At 45.9% G+C, this 18,552-nt stretch overlaps 1 protein-coding gene across 1 annotated transcript in view; it reads right to left on the bottom strand.

Moving 5' to 3' along the window:
* Nucleotides 1–16,978, bottom strand: part of CHST13 (carbohydrate sulfotransferase 13) — a 67,906-nt gene extending 50,928 nt beyond the window's left edge. The window contains exon 1 of the mRNA XM_065407183.1: nt 16,871–16,978. Within this exon, the coding sequence (XP_065263255.1) occupies nt 16,871–16,964 (94 nt within the window). The 5' untranslated portion in view covers nt 16,965–16,978. The remainder of the gene's footprint in view (nt 1–16,870) is intronic.
* Nucleotides 16,979–18,552: the final 1,574 nt, after the last annotated feature.

The raw sequence follows: 18,552 nt of genomic DNA, 5'->3' as shown, positions 1-18,552 counted from the left end.
TCCAGAAGATGCAGGCAAATTAGTCAGGTGGCGCCATTCACAAAGTGAGGAACAAGCCGCAAAGACTGTACAGCCAACAGCCAGCGCCTGAATCTCAGTCACTTTGCAGTTACTTCTGCGGTTATTTACACTAGTGCAAAGGGCCTGTAAAATGCTACCAAATCAAACCGGTAACATTTCACACGCGCTTTGCACTCACCTTTCCCTGGAGCAGGTGACAACACAAGGGACAGGACAATGGAGATTCAGACCTGAAGAAGAAGAGGAGGAGGAGGAGGAGGAGGAGGAGGATCTTTAGATTTTTAACTCTACCAAACCATCTATCCTGGACTGTCCAGGGAAAAGAATTCCAGCATAAAAGAACAAGGGATGTGTGAAAGCACCTTAGTGTGGAATGTGTGTATGACTGGGATGGATACAGGACTAACAGATCCTGGCTAAGAATACACAGACTGTAAGGAGTCTGTGAATATCAGGTCCCATCAGTAGGAGCGTACCAAGCATTTTAATATGTCATATCAGCCCCAAAACGTTGAACACAATTTGCATTTCCAAGCACAGTCAGAACATAGAGTAACTAATGTTGCCCCTTTTTAACCAGAGCAGCTTGTCAAAATTCAGCACCCTGGGGACATCCCAGTTGGGAGTAAAAAAATTGATGGAGATGGAGTCTAGTATCGTCTTTGATGCAGCCTTCTTTACTTACAGATTTATTTGGGCATACGCTTTCGTGGGTAAAAAAAAAAAAAACCACTTCTTCAGATGCATGGAGTGAAAATTACAGATACAGGCATAAATATACTGACACATGAAGAGAAGGGAGTTACCTTACAAGTGGAGAACCAATGTTGACAAGGCCAATTCAATCAGGTAACTCCCTTCTCTCCATGTGTCAGTATATTTATGCCTGCATCTGTAATTTTCACCCCATGCATCTGAAGAAGTGGGTTTTTTACCCACAAAAGCTTATGCCCAAATAAATCTGTTAGTCTTTAAGGTGGCACCGGACTCCTCGTTGTTTTTGTGGATACAGACTAACACGGCTACCCCTCTGAATCTCAAAGAGGTCTGTGATGGATGCAGTCTCCAGTATCTCTCAGCTCATCATAATTTATGCATGTGAGCACAACACCGGAACCTGTCGTTGGCAGCATGGTTTTTGGTGGTTTCAAAAGGTAGCTTGAGGAAGCAGCTACGCAAAGCACAAAACAGCTAACATAGCGAGTGATCTCCAAGCTCACTGTGCGCTACAGCACAGCTGTGCTAGGTACAGAAAAGCATCTCCAGGACATGCCAAAAGGTCTTGCGCGAAGCTAAATTAAACAGGTGCAATGAAACTAAAAAATAATAGCACAGGGGGAGTGATCAAAAGGCGGAGAGCTACGTCTTCAGTGGAGATCTGTCAAATTGATGAGTCAAAGAGATACAAGAGAGATGGATCAGCTAGTAAGAAAGAGAGGCTATTCCAGATCATCAGAGCCGAAGACAGCAAGGTTCTTGCATTGAGGGGCGACATTGTGTGAACAGGCTGGTATTAGGGGAAGGGTAGGAGGAGTAGGGGAGCGGAGAGAGACACACAAGGGAGCAGACAGCTGGAAACTAGAACTGTTTTAAAAACCAAGCAGGAAGAAGGCACTTTATCTTAGATTTGACCTGAGCCGGGGAACCAATGTAGCTATGTCAAGACGTGGGTGTTGTGGTTGTGCTTTTTTGCACAGATAAGGTGGCAGCAGTAGCATATCCCAGGTCAGCAGTAAATGCTTTCTTCTTGTTCAAGACAAATTAACCATATAACCATATAAAATGCCAAAGCACTGGAGAGCTATAGGACAGGGATCGGCAACCTTTGGCCCTTGGCCCACGCCGCTTCCCGCAGCCCCCATTGGCCTGGAGCGGCAAACCGCGGCCAGTGGGAGCCACGATCGACCGAACCTGCGCACGCGGCAGGTAAACAAACTGGCCTGGCCCACCAGGGTGCTTACCCTGGCAGGTCATGTGCCAAAGGTTGCCGATCCCTGCTATAGGAAATACAAGTGGCTTCCAGGCCAATGACGGGCAGTCAATGCCACACTTCAGGAACTGCCTTTATGGCTTAGGCTGTCAGTGGTTTTCCTACATAAACAAAAATCCCAAAGGTTTCATGTACACTCTAGGGCCTCCTGTAACAAGCCTGGGGGCCACAAACAGGAGACACCAACCAGTCTCCGACATCAGTTCTTTTGGCTCCACATATACAGGCCTTCATCCTTTGAGCTAAGAGTGAATCTCTGTTCCCTAGAGTAACCATTAGGGGTTTTTTATCCTCAGTGAAACCCCAGTAACTAGAGGGCAACAGAGCTGCATAACTTGAGCAGGGCTGGCATCCTATTCAACGGAGGGAAAGCAAGGCAGTTCTTAAGCACATAGATCCAAGTTCAGAATTCAGCAGATCTTAGACTTATTCCAAGAGTCAGTTGGCCAGCAAGCCTTCAAAATGCCCGAGTTGTAAATGATTGCCAGGGCAGGGTGAGCACAGAAAAGCTTTAATCTCCCCCAAACCCTACACCAAAGCACAGGTCTAAAAGCCCCGGCCAACAGAACCTGTGGCAAGAGCACTGGTGGAGTGAAAACAAACTACAGTATTTGCAACGCTAAGAAAGAAACGGTGACAGAAAACTGAGGGTTCACTCTGCTCAAACCTACTGGTCAGCAAGTACAAAGACATACCCTGTACCTCAGGCTGTGGTTCTGTCACTCTGCACTAGCTAAGGAGAGATGGCTGTTGAAGTATGTAGACTGGAGCCCTCCAAGGAAAAGGCAAGTTGCTGGTGATTCAACAGAGCGACAGTGCTCTAGCACCTTGCTAGATGGTGCTGTGCTTCTGGAGCTTCCAGCCTGCAGAGGAGTGTAAAACAGAGGCCCCTCTCGTTTGTGGTCACTCTGGGGTAGAGGTGTCAACCTCAGTGTCTTGACTAAACTCCACTTTGGATAATCACATACTGTCAGTCAGAACTCCCACTGCCTGCATGCAGTATTCTTCAGCACTTCCTCTACCGTTCAAATGGCTGTTGCTCCCTTGCCCAGAAGCGGCTGCATTCCAGGGGTAGATGATACGAGTTGAGCTGCTTATGTAAAGTCTGTAAATATCTCAATGCTTGCAAAAGGGGCCACTTCACTCATTAAGTTATGATCATATTCATACCAACTCTTAATGGTGGTCTCCAAGGAATGGGAGATTCAGCACATGTAGTTTATGACACAAAATGAACTGAAGTTTTGAGTCAGGGGTTTCTTCAGAGTCCTTATTTCACTAAACACCTTTAGATGTGGCCCTGACTCTTCTCAGACGTGCTAGACAACCTCCTCATTGCATTCATCTGCCTTCCCAAAATCATATTAAGGTTGCATTAGCTTTGTTCCCTAGGTTGTTAATATTTTTTTTAGAGCAATGCATCAACATTATTCCACAGCCTGGCAGATTTCCAATAAATCACAGGGAAGGAGATGAGCTCAGCTGACCAATGGCCACCCAGGACTTTCATTAGCTCCCAACTAGGGAGACCGGACATCCCGATAAAATCAGGACCGTCCCAATATTTAGGTGTTTGTCCCGCGTCCCGACCGATCTTTGGTTGGGACGCAATTTGTCCCGATATTTCGCTCTGCCGGCAGCACTGTTTTTTTGTTGTTGTTGTTGCTCCGCTGGTAACACTCGTCTTTTTTTTTTGCTCTGCCGGCAGACCCCCCTCCCCCCCCATGTGTCCCGATATTTTCCTCTCATCTGGTCACCCTACTCCCAACAGACAGGCTCTCAGCTCTCTTGCATATCTGCCTAACCTCAGGCTTTACGCCCGAGACTTGCCTGAATGGAAGGGATTTCATTGGAGGCGACAGGATCACTACCAGGAAAGTGATATTAGACAGAAGACAGAGTCCAGGCAGGCCATGAAGGAGACAATGCTAGAGGTCTTGATTCCCACCACTGGCCTTTTTCCCCTAGAGCACAACGTAGGCTATTCTCCCCATTCAAAATAGATTTGATGGGTATTTGCTCTTTAAGTGGGACAGAGAAAACTGGGCAGGCAAGAAGCAAATGTCAAGAAAATGTGGTCCATTTTAGGCAGCTCCGTGCTGTCCCCCCAAGGACTTCGGTGAAAGCAGGTATTTAGAAGGAGGTGAATAAACAAGAATCCACAACAGGCTCGCCGTGGGATCATCTCCAGCTTAGCGAGAGTTCTACACAGAGTGTTCCACAAGCAGAGCCGACAGGGCATGCACAAACCAGCCAATATAAAGAATGGAGGTGTGAGAAGTAAACAGTTTAAAGCCCTGCAGCTTTCCCAAGATGCTCCCTCCCAAGAGGCAGCGGGGATATTTACCGTCAAAGGGTTAGCTGTACTTATACACGGGGACTTGGAAAGGGGGGGAACATTGCAGAATGGAGGGGAAAATACATCAGTATCAAGTTATCCTAACTAAACATGGGATCAAACCAAAGCCTCTGATCCAGACAGGTATCTGGACCTGTTTCATAGCAATATACTCTCTAAAGATAACAGATTATGATGCCCACAGTCAGCCTCCCTTTCCAGGGTGGGAGTGTGTGCTAGTGGCTAGATCAGAGGCTTGGGAGTCAAGAACCCTGGGTTTTATTTCCAGCTGACTCCGAGCCCTCTCCTGTACCCACTGAAGTCAATGGCAAGGATTTCAATGCAAGTGGAATTGGCCTTGATTCTGCAAAGTGTTGAATGCCCTCAACTCCTAAGGAAGAAGTCAGTGGGAAATAAATTGGGCAAATCCCTCCATGCCTTGTGGGGATAATACTTCCCTATCTGCAGGGTCGTTGTAACAATGAACATTGGCACAGTGCTTTGAGATCCTCCATCAAAAGGCCCTGTCCAAAAGAAGTTAAATTATTATTACTGGCTAGTTTCTGGTTCTGTGCCATAGTACAGCAAACTGAAACCAAGGTTCACCTCTCCAGGGTGAACTGCAAATGAGAGAGACTGGTTAAGGGACCCTCCAGGCACCATATAAATGTATGATTAAGCTGCAATATATCAAATAAGAAGTTATAGACTCTCCCTTCCCATGCACAAGAGCACATTACCTGTGCTCTGTGTTGCCAACCTTTGCACTGCCGATCTCCTACAGCCTTGTCTGTGCCAGTTCTCATGCCTCCTGGGTTAAATGTGTGTATTGTCCCCATCCAGAGTAGACTGTAAGATCCTTAGGAGAGGGACCACATCATAGAGTGTGCATGTCACTTTGCAAACACAGGAAGGAGCAGCAGAAGTAATAAAATGAATCTGGCACTAAACTGCATTTTAAAGAGACAATTTTTTCACATCTACAAGTGTGTGTGCGCCCAACTTGCACACACAACTGTTGATACACGTGTGCAGGCTGGGGCTGCAAATCTCAATTCACACATGCATCCAGGGTTGGGTACACACAAAATCTCTCCCATTGGTGTGCCATGACTATTATTGTGCACACCACCCAAACCAATTTTGTGCGTCGGCCCTTTCTATGTGCAAACCATGGCAATTGCATGCACAAATCACACCAATAACTGTTCACCTATATTATCTGAAAATCTGGTCTAATATTTTATTTTAATTTTTTAAAAATTCCAACAGCAAGAAGAATGTCAGCCCTGCCTTGGTGTGTGTTTAAAATGCACAAGCTGATGGCTGTCAGAGGACAACTTAAGAACAGCTACTGTAGTTCACAGCATGTGGCATCTTTTGCATGCTATGAATGGAACAAGAGTTGGACCCCAGACAGAAAGTTCAAGGGCTTGGTTTTTCCTGTCTTGCTTGGTATGCAGTCATCTACACCTGGGCAAAATGAGAGGCTAACCCCGCCATTCTGATCTGTAAGAATCTCTCACCCACTTTCCACCAGTGAATATGCTTACACAGGGTGCAAAGCATGGGCGAATCAGGCTGCAGGTGCAGATCTGAATTTCAGTTCTGGTCTTGTCTAGACTAAGGAACAAATAACACATGACAGATGTGTAGCCCTGTTGCTCAATGCAGTACCGGAAGGCACTCAGAATATGCCTAAACTGCAATAAAAAACCCACAGCAGCAAGGCTGAGAGCCTGGGTAACTGCTCAGGCTGGAACCGGGGCTCCAAGAACCTCCCCCCTCACCAGGTTACAGAGCCCAGGCTCCAGCCCAAGCCTGAAAGCGCTACACTGCTATTTTTTGCCCTGTAGCACAAGCCCCATGAGCCTGCGACAGTTGCCCCAGACTCTCTGTCGTGGGTCTTTTATTGCTGTGTAGCCATAACCTCAGATACTACAGTGACGAGCACAGTATAAGAACCTATATAGAATAGAAATTTGCACTGATGTAACTACATTGATCTAGTTACACTGGTGCAAATCCCAAATATAGACACTGCACCAGTGACTTACCCCTGCATTTGGGTAAGTATGTCAGTGCAAACCCGGTCCTACACTGCTGCAGCACATCTAAATAGCGTAGCTCTGACGGTGCAAAAGCTTCAGCGTACACAAGGACGCACGTTTGGTGGTGGTTCACAGCTGACCTTGTGATCTGGGCCAATCTCTAGCTGCAGATGTTCAGTGAGACCTACCATCGGATTGGCTGATGGTCCGTAAGCGCATTTTAATGAGAGGAATATGGGCATCTGTCCAGATGGGTCTAAAACAGAGTCAAGCAAATAAAAGCCACCATTATAAACAGCTTGATAACAAGTTCTGGGGAGCGTTGTGCTTGCAACGGGATTAAAACAGAGTTGTAATGCTTAAAATATTCATGGCAACTAGCAGCCAGGTAAGATAATTCATCACATGATAAATTCCAGCTCCCGTAACAGGTTCTGGGACTTCCTTCAGGGGAATTCTCCAAGCAGCAGCCGATGGAAAAGTGGTTTTAGTAATTTGGTTTTACAAATGAGACTCAGATTATTTGTCCATCGAGAGAGTATTCAGTTGCCAGCTTCAGACTGGCTGGCAGGACTGTGTTCTGGACTAGTGCATGGTTCTGCCTGAACTGGCCCAGCCTGTTGTCCTCACTGGATTATTCAGAAGCTCTTCCAAAAGCTGCGTTCAGCGCTGCCCCTGCTTGGGGTGTATTTCAGAGTCTGGTCTTTGTCAAATGAAAGTGATGGGGGGGGGGGGGGGGGGGGAAGAACCATGAAGCTCAGCCTTCTCTGCAGGGAGGGTAGCTTGAAAATTTTCCATCACACCTGGTTTTTGACAGAAAATTGGTTGTTTTACTAAATGAAACTTTTCACTAGAGTCTCTGCCTGCTGCGGAAAATGTTGACTTTTCATCGAAAAAACGAAAATCAAAAACTCTTCAGTTTCGGGGTTTTCTTTCTTATGTCACAAGAATGATTTTTCCCCCCTTCTTTTGAAAAAAATGGTTTTTTAATAGAAAAATGCTGAAGTTGAAAAAGTTTCCACTAAAAGAACTCCATTTTCCAAGCAGCTCTGCTCTTAGGGCCTATCGTCTACCTTGCATGCTACAAACTCCCATTGACTTCATGGGTGGCATTGAACCCATCCTGCTACCAAGACATAAGCAGGAATTACAGAATCAGTGCCCAGATCTGTCCCCCAAGAGGGTTCCTTTTCTCTGGTTGAGCTTCCTGCTGTGTGGCTGGTAGGACAGCCATTTTCTCAAGACTCAAGACTCCCCAACTATGTGAAACTCCATAGATTTAAAGGTGAGCAGGGACCATTTGTGGTCACTTAGTCTGGCCTCCGGCAACGTTTCACTTGTGTTAGAAGTGAAGGCTAGAAGTGGTATGCCAGGGAGGGTTCTGCCTTCCTGTTTGTTTCATGTACCTCGCTCATCAGCATAGCCTTGGGGAACGTCATCAGATTAAAGACACACGTTGACAAATTTTCCATACTGGCTCCATAGAGTGGCCAAATGATGACTGGTGCCCAGAGGGTATATCGATTGCGTGGCACGGCTTTCCTCACAACAACTCGTACCATTTAGCCCAAAGACTACTTCAATCGTTGTGATCTGGGCACATGTCCCAGCTATCGGAGCTGCATCATCACACACACGACCACACCATCCAAAATAGGACTCTCCTACTTTGCTGCCCCAAATATAGAGCTCTCTCCCCAACCACCTCCTCATTCTCCCTTACTCTAACCCTTGCCCTCATCAGAAAACAGCTGGGAGAAGGTACTGTGTGATTTGAAGGTCAGTAAATTTGGGCTCTGGCCAATCAATACCAGAAGTGAAACAGTCATAGACCCCCTCGCTGGGAATGCCCTGCCTCCAGCCCCCCTCACCATTAGGCATGAAGGCTGCTACCTTGCTGGATCTCCACAGATGCAGTAATACATGAGGGATGAGGCTGTTTCAAAGAGACCCAGGGGCCCAACCTGAGTAAAAAGAGTGAACTAGCCAGCAGACATCATTAATGGGATGTAGCCCAACGCAGGGTGCACTGAATGAACCAAACCCTGGGATGAAAAAGGCCTGGATCAACACGGCAAAGTCCCCAGGATCACCATCTTCGGTCTCTTTTCTGCAGATTCAGAATAAACTTCCAGACAAGCTAAGTCCCACTCTTGCCCGCTCTCAAATCTCTTGCAATTATCAGAGACCGTCAGGAAACTGCACAAACCCAGGAGGGACTAGAAAGCATTCCACATGAAAGGACTGTCCCTCAGGAACATATGGACTTCATTACGGATCCATGTTCGAGTGCAGAGCCAGCCAGTGAGTCCACAAGAGTAGGTCACAGATTCTACGTTACACGCCTTCCTTTCAACACAATCAAATGCAAGCGGTGTGTGGGAATTGGCATTCCAGACGGTGCTATCTAATGCCTCTGCTGACATACTGGCCTATTGTTTTAACAGTGCACTAGTATATTGCCTCTTACAGCTCGGTTACTGCCTCTCGGATTTCGTACAGCTGAAAACCAGAACGTGAGCTGAAAAAACTCTCACAGCTCATCTGTAACGAAAGCAAATGGATAAAAGCCCTGGAGGGTCCCTTATATTTTCACACCAGTGCCTGTCATGTCGCACAAACCAGAAGGAAGTCAGATCAGCACCGTTATCTGGAAAGATTTAGAATTGGGTCCGTCAGCTGCTAACAAGCTCTGATCAAGCAAGCCCTCTGTGCACAGACTCCCAATTGGCTCCAACGGGACTTCCAAACAGAGAGAGTTTGCAGGACCAGGTTCAATACACAGGTGAGTACCCAACCAGGTAAGAGAAGGCACAGCATGCGTCTCTTGATGCTACTTGGGATTTCACTCGCATTCATTTGCTAGTGGATAGCAAAGACAAGAAAAGGTCAGCATTGCATTGTTTTAAAACATAAGACAATGATGCAATCCCAAGTGGACATTTGAGGTAACTACAACACAATTCATTTCCCTGAATTATTATAATTAAAAACTAGGAAGGAAACTCGGATCTTATTGAAGTCAATGGGAGTTTTACCATTATTTCAACAGCATCAGGATTTTACCCTAAATCTTTGAATGAAAAATAAACTTTTTTTAAAAAATGCAGAGGAACTGTTGTCTAGGTAGGGTTGCCAACAGTCCCTTATTAGCAGGGACATCTCTTATTTCTTCGGGAGTTGCGGAGTTCTGCAAAAAGCAATAGGAAATACCACAGGCGAATGTAGGTGAGTACTGCTCATTATTTTTAATAAAATAAATAATAATAATAATAAATAATAATAATAATACCGGGAGGCGGGTGAGGTGGGGTGCTAAGAAAACAGTCCTTTATTTTTGAAATACAATGTTGGCAACCCTAGTCTAGTGGTTTGAGCAGACTGGGGAGTGGAGGGGGTTGGGAATGGGACCCATAAATCCTATTCTTAGCTCTGCTAAGGCTCCACTCCTGCAAATACTTACACACATGCTTAACTTTAAGTACATGAGTAGCCCCACTTAAACCTAATCCCAGATGTAGTTGCAGATTTTGGGCCCAACTCTGCGTGGTCTTGGACAAGTCACTTAACAGCTCCGTGCCTCAGTTTCCCCCAGCTGCAAGACTGGTGTAATAATATTTACTTATGTCACAGGGATGATGTAAAATATTATTTAAATAATTATCATGAAGCACTTTGAGCACCTCACCTGAAAAGCACTGGGGAAGAGCACAGTATTAATTTGTCATCAAGACATTTTTAAAAATATGAATTAAAACATTTTCCCCACTCCCGCAGTCTTAGTGGCCAGGCCTGCAGTAGGGAATTTTAGGGGGAGAAATTCCCACTGGTGCTACCACTAGTACAGCTGCACTGCTGGGCATTTTCCCACTGGGGACAAATCCAGAGTTGACTATGACCGCTCACTCTGGTCAAGATTTTCAAAAGCTACTACCAATTTTGGGTGCCTAACTTGAGACACCTTACAATGGCCTGGTTTTCAGAGGGCAGCTGCTCAGTACTCTTTAAAAATTAGCCCCCTTTAAGGCACCTCAAGTTGGGGACCCAAAAATGGCTGCCCCCAAGATCATAGTCACCTTTGAAAATCTTGGCTTGAGTGACCTAGCGAGCGTACTGTCCTTTAGAGCCACTTTGCTCAAAGGAGATCGTGGGTTTATTAACCATGTACAAGGTAGAGGTGGGCCCGGATCCAAACTCTCCTGAATTTTGGGATCCTCCACATCGAGATCCAAATTTGGTGGCTTGGGCTGATATCTCACACAGCATAAACGCCACACTCACAAGGAGTCACAGCTGGGGTGAACAGCACTGGGAATTAGTTCTAAAGTCACACAGCTCCCATGCCTCGAAAGCAGAAAACAAAAACTGAGTTCTTCTGTGACGAAAAGCACAACAGGTACGAGCAGGAAATAGGCTCATCTTATAGCTCCTGTGTCTTGATGAATCACTCAAATGAATGGCTGTTCCGTAGGATTTCAATATTTTCCAGAATGGAATTCCTCTCCAGCCTCTTTTCCCACAAAATCTGCTTCCCATCAAGCTAGGATGCCTCTTACAGTTGGTAATATAGGAAGGGAAAAGTGGTTGCATCTCCCTGACGCTGAGCTGGAGTGGGGATTGTGATCAACTCTGCCACACCCGGGCTGCTTCTGCAGGTCTAACATGAGAAAAAAGTTTTAATGGCTGCAATGTCAACAGCTGGGGCCAGGTGCATGCGGGGAGCAAGACAGGGCCCTTTTTCGTGGGCACGTTTCAGAACAGAAGTTTTAAAGGAATGTCAGCTACCCTGCAAGTTGCACTTTCCCTTTCTTTTCTTAGGCATTTATTTCACAACCAGCTGCAAACGTTCATGGCCTATACAGTGTCAGAGTGTGTGCGACATCAGGGCCCCTTCTGCCATTCCTTTCATTAACATTCAGGTCATTAGGGGATGTAATTGTGAATGCAATTCAAGGCTTTATAGGAGATGCAGTACCTAGGACACCAGGCATAGAATTTAGTTGCTATTCTAGTGGAAAGAAATAGCTTTCCCTGAGCTTGCTGTGTGCCAAAAAAGTCATGAGCTATATGCTGTTGTGCACGGGCAGCAAGTCCTAGTAAGATCAGCAGGCCCTGTGTGCATGGATCAAGGGTGGTATAAGGCCCTGGTGTTGGCACTCAAAGGCATCTTTGGGGGTTCAACAACTCACACCAACAGCTGGACTGAAAAGAAAGCTAGAAAATGCAGGATCCTCTGCAGTTTTGGGTACTGAAGGGCTGTTTAATCTAGGGCAGAAAGACATAAGAACCAATGGCAAATTCAAATTAGAAATAAGGCCCCAATTTTGCAACAGCAAGGAAGATTAACCACAGGAACAAACTCCCAAGGGAAGTGGTTGATTCTCTACCTCTGGATGTCTTCAGATCAAGATTGGATGCCTTTCTAGAAGAGCGGTTTAATCAGACAAAGGTATTGGTCTCAATACAAGGGAAAGTGGATGAAGTTTAGTGGCCTGTGATATACAGGAGCTCGGAATAGATGCTAACACTCCCTTCTGGCATTAAATGCTATGGACTGTATGAATACAGCACTTTGAATACATTAGCTGAAGCAAACCCCAATCCTGCAAGGCACCAAACACCCTGAACCGCCACTGGAGTCAAGTAAACAAGCGTGCAAGAGTCAAATGCACAGAGGAAAATCCTGACTGTTTTGCAGCCAGAGGGGGTTGGTAGTAACTACATATGCATTTCACTACGACTCCATAGCCCAGTGGGCATTCACCACTCGACAGACACCAAAGGCAGAAACTGAAATGCCTTATGCACAAGGGGCCTGTTGGTTTCTCCACTCACTTATACCAGTGTAACCGCATTGGCATCAATTGAGCTATTCCTGATTTACAACAATTAGGGGAGAATCAGGCCCCGCAGAGTCATATGTCCCTTACAAAGCTTTCTTCAGAGACTTGTCTCTTTTACATAGGAAATATTCAAATTCATGTGGGATGGAGCGGCCATTAGTTTAACCACTTTGGAGACTGCAGATGTCACACAAAACCTAAAACATTCCTCAGCCTGGCAGTGTGGAAAATGCCAGCACGGTGAAGGTTAATGCAAATTTTAAAGTTATATCCTCAAATTCACAGATTCCCCTGCAGGACTGTTCGATCAGCTAGCCTCACTCCTCCCCTGGTTTTGCTGAAGTTTCAGTCCTCACAGAGACAGAGGCCACCACAGTGCGTCATTCACTCCCCGTTTCTTCCTCTGTTCAAGCAGTCCCAGCTCTCTGTACCGCATTCAATGGCCCGGTATAGTCTAGTATTCCCCTCCTCCCACATCCCCAAATTTCCCACTGGTGGTAGCAATGGCTGGATGTTCAGTGTACACAAGGTGCCTGCAGCCACCAGCGTTTCAGCACTGTGTCCTCTAGACTTGTTCTAAGTGGGGTTAAATGGCACAATGGTAAAAACCCAAGCACCCACTGGAGCCTACTCCACACTAGCACTCCCAGGGCACGTCTTCACTACCCGCCGGATCGGCGGGTAGCAATCGATCTATTGGGGATCGACTTATCGCGTCTAGTGAAGACGCGATAAAATCGATCCCTGATCGCTCTGCCGTCGACTCCGGAAATCCACCGCGGCAAGAGGCGGCAGCGGAGTTGACGGCGGCGCAGCAGCGGTCGACTTGCTGCCGTCCTCACAGCCAGGTAAGTTGACCTAAAATACGCAACTTCAGCGACGCTATTCACGTAGTTGAAGTTGCGTAACTTAGGTCGACCCCCCGCTGTAGTGTAGACCTAGCCCCACTGTTGCTACCACAGGGGAAGCTGCAGCAGGGTTAGCTCTGATGGGAAATGTTGGGTGGACAAAGCTCATGGAGACACAGCCAATGAGGCACAAGCTCAGCAAAAGCTGGAGGAGAAAAATAGAGGATCAGATTCTGATGTTGGTTATACCAGGGTCAATCCAAGACCTCACTGGACAGAAAGACACCAACGTAACTGAGATCAGAGTCTAGCTCAGAGAGTGTGTTAGATTCCCACGATAATCGTTTATTTAAAGAGGTTTTACAAAGAGTTACATCTGCAGTTTTGTAATACTGGCTTAAATCAAATGTGTTACCAAGTTTAATATCGGATGCATCCTCTCTCCATGACAAAGACTAAGGTCTAGATCCTGCCCTCAGTCAGACACATGTAAATCTGGAGTGGCTCCGCCAAAGTCAGTGAGTTACGCTGGCTTTACATTGATATAACTGCAAGTAGGATTCGGCCATACAAGCCTGATTCTGCTTCCACTGAGGACAACGGGGATTTTGCCTTTGACTTCGACAGAAACAAGTTTGATCCCTGTGTCCTGCACTAGCAAGGGGGATGGACTGTGGTCAGAGGCCTTGTCTACATGGAAACTGGAAATGAAATAACCAAATCAATGGTAATGCAGCAGGAGAGACAAAAAAGCAAATACAGTACAGTACTGTGTTAAACGTAAACTATGAAAAAAATAAAGGGAAAGCAACATTTTTCTTCTGCATAGTAAAGTTTCAAAGCTGTGGTAATTCAATGTTCAGTTGTAAAACTTTTGAAAGAACCATAATGTTTTGTTCAGAGTTACGAACATTTCAGAGTCACAAACAACCTCTATTCCCGAGGTGTTGGTAACTCTGAGGTTCTACTATATTTTAGTATAAGTCTGTGCATCACACTCTGACTTTGAAATAAGAGTGCCCTATTTCTATAGGACTTGTTATTTCAATGCAAACTGCTCCACACAGAGTCATATTTAAAGGTGGGAATTTTACTGATTTAGTTATTTCTCTTCCATGCAGATCAAGCCCTTTAAGGGCTTTTCGACATCCAATAAGATGATCATTTGTCTCCCTCAGCCTCTCACAATTTTAAGCCTTGATTCCGGCTCAAATGATGGCAGAATCTATATGTGCCTTTAGCACTGATCGATCAGTTACAATTTACACACTTTAGGTTTCATGTGAAATACAATCTGAAGAACCTAGTTTAGCAACAACGGAAAAAGCAGTTGATTGCTCTAAGGGGACTTGTGGGACTACTTACTCTGCAATGCTTTTTTGTAATACTAGAACACTTACTCTGTAATACTTTTTTGTAATACTAGAAACACACAACTTAAAGAGCCACTAAAAAAAAAAAAAAAAAAAGACAATCACACTTCTGTCTGAAACTGTTTACCTACTATTGCTACAAATAACACCTAAAATCTAGGTGATAAATCTCAATTTTATCTCAACTAAGAGAAAACAGTATTTTTCAGCTTGTTTGCTTTCTCCATTTGACAGCACTCAGTCTACATAGGGAAAGGGAGCTGCAAAACCACAACTGAGGAAAGACACGGAGGGGCAGCTGTAATGCTGGAAACTACCCTTAACTCTCATGATTTCAGATGATGTGTGTGTCCCTGTGATTCATTCAATAGTCAGGAGCCATGATCATTTATACCAGCTGAGGATTTGCCCCTAAATCTTTACCTGCAAAGAAACCTCATTTTATATGAAATATGCTCATCTAGGAGACCTCTCAAAAATGATACTTTTTCTGAATTAAGGGCATGTTCCTTGCATTGAGGGTACTTAATTTCCAACAAACTCAGTAGGAGGCACTCAGCACCTCACCGGCATGGGTTCCTGATATGCAATTTAATTATCTCATTCCAATGCAGTTGTAGTGACTCTGTCACTGAGTTTGATTGCCTGAACCAGCAAATGCTTTTGCTCATGTTTAACTTTAACCCTGTGAGCAATCCCGTTCAGATCAAGACTGGGACTACTCATAGGATTAAAGTTAAGCATGTGCATAAGTGTCTTCAGGATCAGGGCCCATGAAGGCATCCTCCTATTTTAAAACTACAGTAAAATCATATAACAGACCAGATTCTCCTCTCAATTACACCAGTGCAATTCCAGTGAAGTTAATATAAAATTTGGCCCTCTCTCTGTTGGATGCATAGATACTTAACGGATCCATTGCAGCATTTTTCTACTGAATGTTCCAAATATCAAAAACATACCGCAGATATTAGTTTTAAAATATACATTAATAGAAAACTGAATGCAGTTTTCTAGGACTGCACAGCTCATTTAGTGAACTTCTAAAAGTAAGCATAACAAACACACACACAAACCTAATACATTTTCAAATCAGACATTATTTGGCTAACAAGTTCTGTATTTTTATTTTCAAGAAAAGAGTATTAATGTGATGGATTAACTACTATAAAATGGAGATTACATCTCATTTAGTCCAGAGTGGTAAAACTCTACTAACTTCTTTCCAACAAGTATTTTGAATTTGAGGATATAACTTTAAAAGCACCACTGATTAATCTCCGCTGTTATCAGAAGACATCCGTGCATTGTTAAACTATGGGAATTACCTAATAATATATCTTTGGAAATAGGAAGCAATTCCTTTTTCAAGAAAAGAGCAGAAAGCAGGCAGTGAAACTTCTCACCCTTTTAGTACAACACTGTTTATTTTCTAGTTCTGCTAGTACAGAATCTTCTCCCCAAGCACAATGTATTACGGACAGCAGACATTAAAGATATTCCTTTCCATAGTGGGGCAACAATTTAACTGCATTTTTTGATGCACTTCAATGGGTCTAGATGTGACATATGACATCTGTCTGAGACCTGTTCCATTCTTTCACCTTTGTTAGTCTGTATCACAGCATTAAAGACATTTTAATTCAAATACCGAGTGCAGATTTTAGATTGGTGTGTTCCTTGACTTCATCAAATCTACTCTACTACAGGCAACCATCTGGGGACAGATGCAAAAAAAGTTGTTGTTTTTAAAATGGACATTTGACTATGTGAAATTCTTATATAACAACACTCATTGCATTTTACTTCCCCTTACAAACAAGATACAAAGTGAAGATAAATGATTTCAGCTGAAAAATACGAAAACGCCGTCTATTCCCCAGGGAGTTTTCACTGCTTCAACATAAGCAGGACTTTCTGGTAAGCTGGCATTTGCTAACCGCACACACGGTCTCTATACATCTGGCCCTCAGCACACAACGAAGTGCACAAACCTAACTGCACCAGCTGAACGTCTGAAACAAAGGGCTCGATTCCGATTTCAGAGCCAGCGAGTAGTTTCGCTGATTTCGAGGCAGTTACTCCGGATTTAGGGTCCGACTCTCCTTGAAGTCGGGGGAGTCTTTCCATTGATTTCAGCGAGAGTCGGATCCCCCAAACCCCCAAAACTGCTTATGGCCCCGAGTCGGGCATTTTGCTCTCTTTAATACGCAGATGGCTCTTTGCAACAGAGCAGCTGAAACTTGGGCAAATTCAGCAGCGCGCACACACTTTTGCAGGGCACAGGTCCGATCATTCCCCGGGCGAGGGAAAGGGGACGGGGGGGACGGGACTCCCGCAGAAGTGGCAGCGCCGGGAGAGCGGGCAGAGATCGGGCAGCCTGGGGTCTGTGCCCGTGTCACTCACCTGGGTTCAGGCTGCTTTGGAAGTAGAAAATCACCAGGAGGAAAGAGCCCAGACAAGTGGCCAGGACCATCCGCTGCACGCGGCTTTTCCTCATCCTCGCGCCGGGCAAAGCCCGCTAGGGGGGGTCCCCTCGGGGCAGCGGGCGGCCAGCGAGCTGCTCTTGCTGCCGCGGCTGCAGCAGGGCATGGCCCGGGGTGCGCTGGAGCCCGAGCCCCACCTGACTCTCCGCAGCGGCCGCCGCTGCCCCAGGGCAAAGGGGAACCTCTCTCCACACACACACACACCGGGCTCTACTAACCCGCCCCCGGCGGGGGGGGGGGGCGCACACATCTGGGAAAGCCCCGCTCCTTGCAAGTCCCCGCCCCGCTCCCTTCTAAACACCAGCCGCTTTTGGCAAGGGCCCTGCCCGCAGTCGGGGGTTTCCCAGCCCGGGAGGCGCGCTCGCCCGGCTCGGTTAGGGAGGCCGCTGGCAGCGCCCCCCCCGCGTGCTGCATGGACCCGTCCGGCTGAGTTACAGACTCGCCCGAAGTTGCTGGGCTGGGACTGGCCGCGCTCCAGCTGGAGGCTCTGCGAGGGAAGCGGCACGTGGAAGGGACAGAACCGCTGGCCCACGCCCGTCGCCGGCCTGACTCTGTGCAGTGGTTGCCCCGGCCGGGGGATGAATTTGGCCCCACGCGTGTTTTGTTCAAAGAGATCCAATTGGCAGAACCTTTGTGTCCCTGCGCGGCTGCAGCTCTCAGAGCGGGGTCCTGGCACCGACCTCACCTCGCTCTCCACCTTTGGCGTCGGTTCAGCGTTTCATTCAGCTCAGAAATCTCACCCGTTTGCCGGGCTGGTCTCACTGGGTTATACAACTCCAGCAGCAGGGCCAAACGCCCCCTGTGCTTTCCTATAGCATCTAGTGCAATGGGCCCCGAATCTCAGTTCGGGCCTAAAAGTGCCATTGTAACACAAATAACAACAATCAGACAATTGAAGGCTGGTCAGTTTTACCTACTAGTCACCTGGGAGTGGAAATAAGGCTGTAGTTTCTGAGCTGCAAACAATGCAGAGGAAAGTCCTGATCAACCTCCAGCACCTTCCCTCCCCCCCAGAATTGCTATTGTCATTAAATCACAATTGTTTCCAATAATATTACACATTTAAACCATTCCCCCCCCCCCATACATGGGCCTAAAATACCTGGGGGGGCCAACAAAGAGCTATAAATAATTCCAGTGACTTAAGAGTTTTCTAATTGCATTCCTCAACATGTGAAATACCCATAAGAACGGACATACTGCGTCAGACCGAAGGTCCCTCTAGCCCAGTATCCTGTCTTCCGACAGTGGCCCATGGCAGGTACCCCAGAGGGAATGAACAGAGCAGGCAATCAAGTGATCCATCCCCTGTCGCCCACAAGTGGCTTTCAGATTTTGTGTCTTCATATTTTTCTAGTTTAAAGTCAGCCTTATGGAAATATCCTGTAGAATTTAACAGAGAATGAGACCCTTTTCTGTGGAGTCACTAAATCAACCTATGGAGTTCTATAGAAGAGACATAATTCTCTATTAAATTCTATAAGTTTTTAGAAAAATTTCTATAATAGTCTATTGCTTTCATCTGTATTAAATAAGAGGGGAATACACAGAGAACTTTTTCCTTTCTCCTTTTCCTTAAGATTTCTGATCAAAGTAATATTA

This window comes from Emys orbicularis, chromosome 7 (assembly GCF_028017835.1).
Source record: "Emys orbicularis isolate rEmyOrb1 chromosome 7, rEmyOrb1.hap1, whole genome shotgun sequence".
In the NCBI taxonomy this organism is placed as follows: domain Eukaryota; kingdom Metazoa; phylum Chordata; order Testudines; family Emydidae; genus Emys; species Emys orbicularis.
The sequence above is the reverse complement of the archived record's forward strand: the minus strand, read 5'-3'. Positions and strand labels throughout refer to the sequence as shown.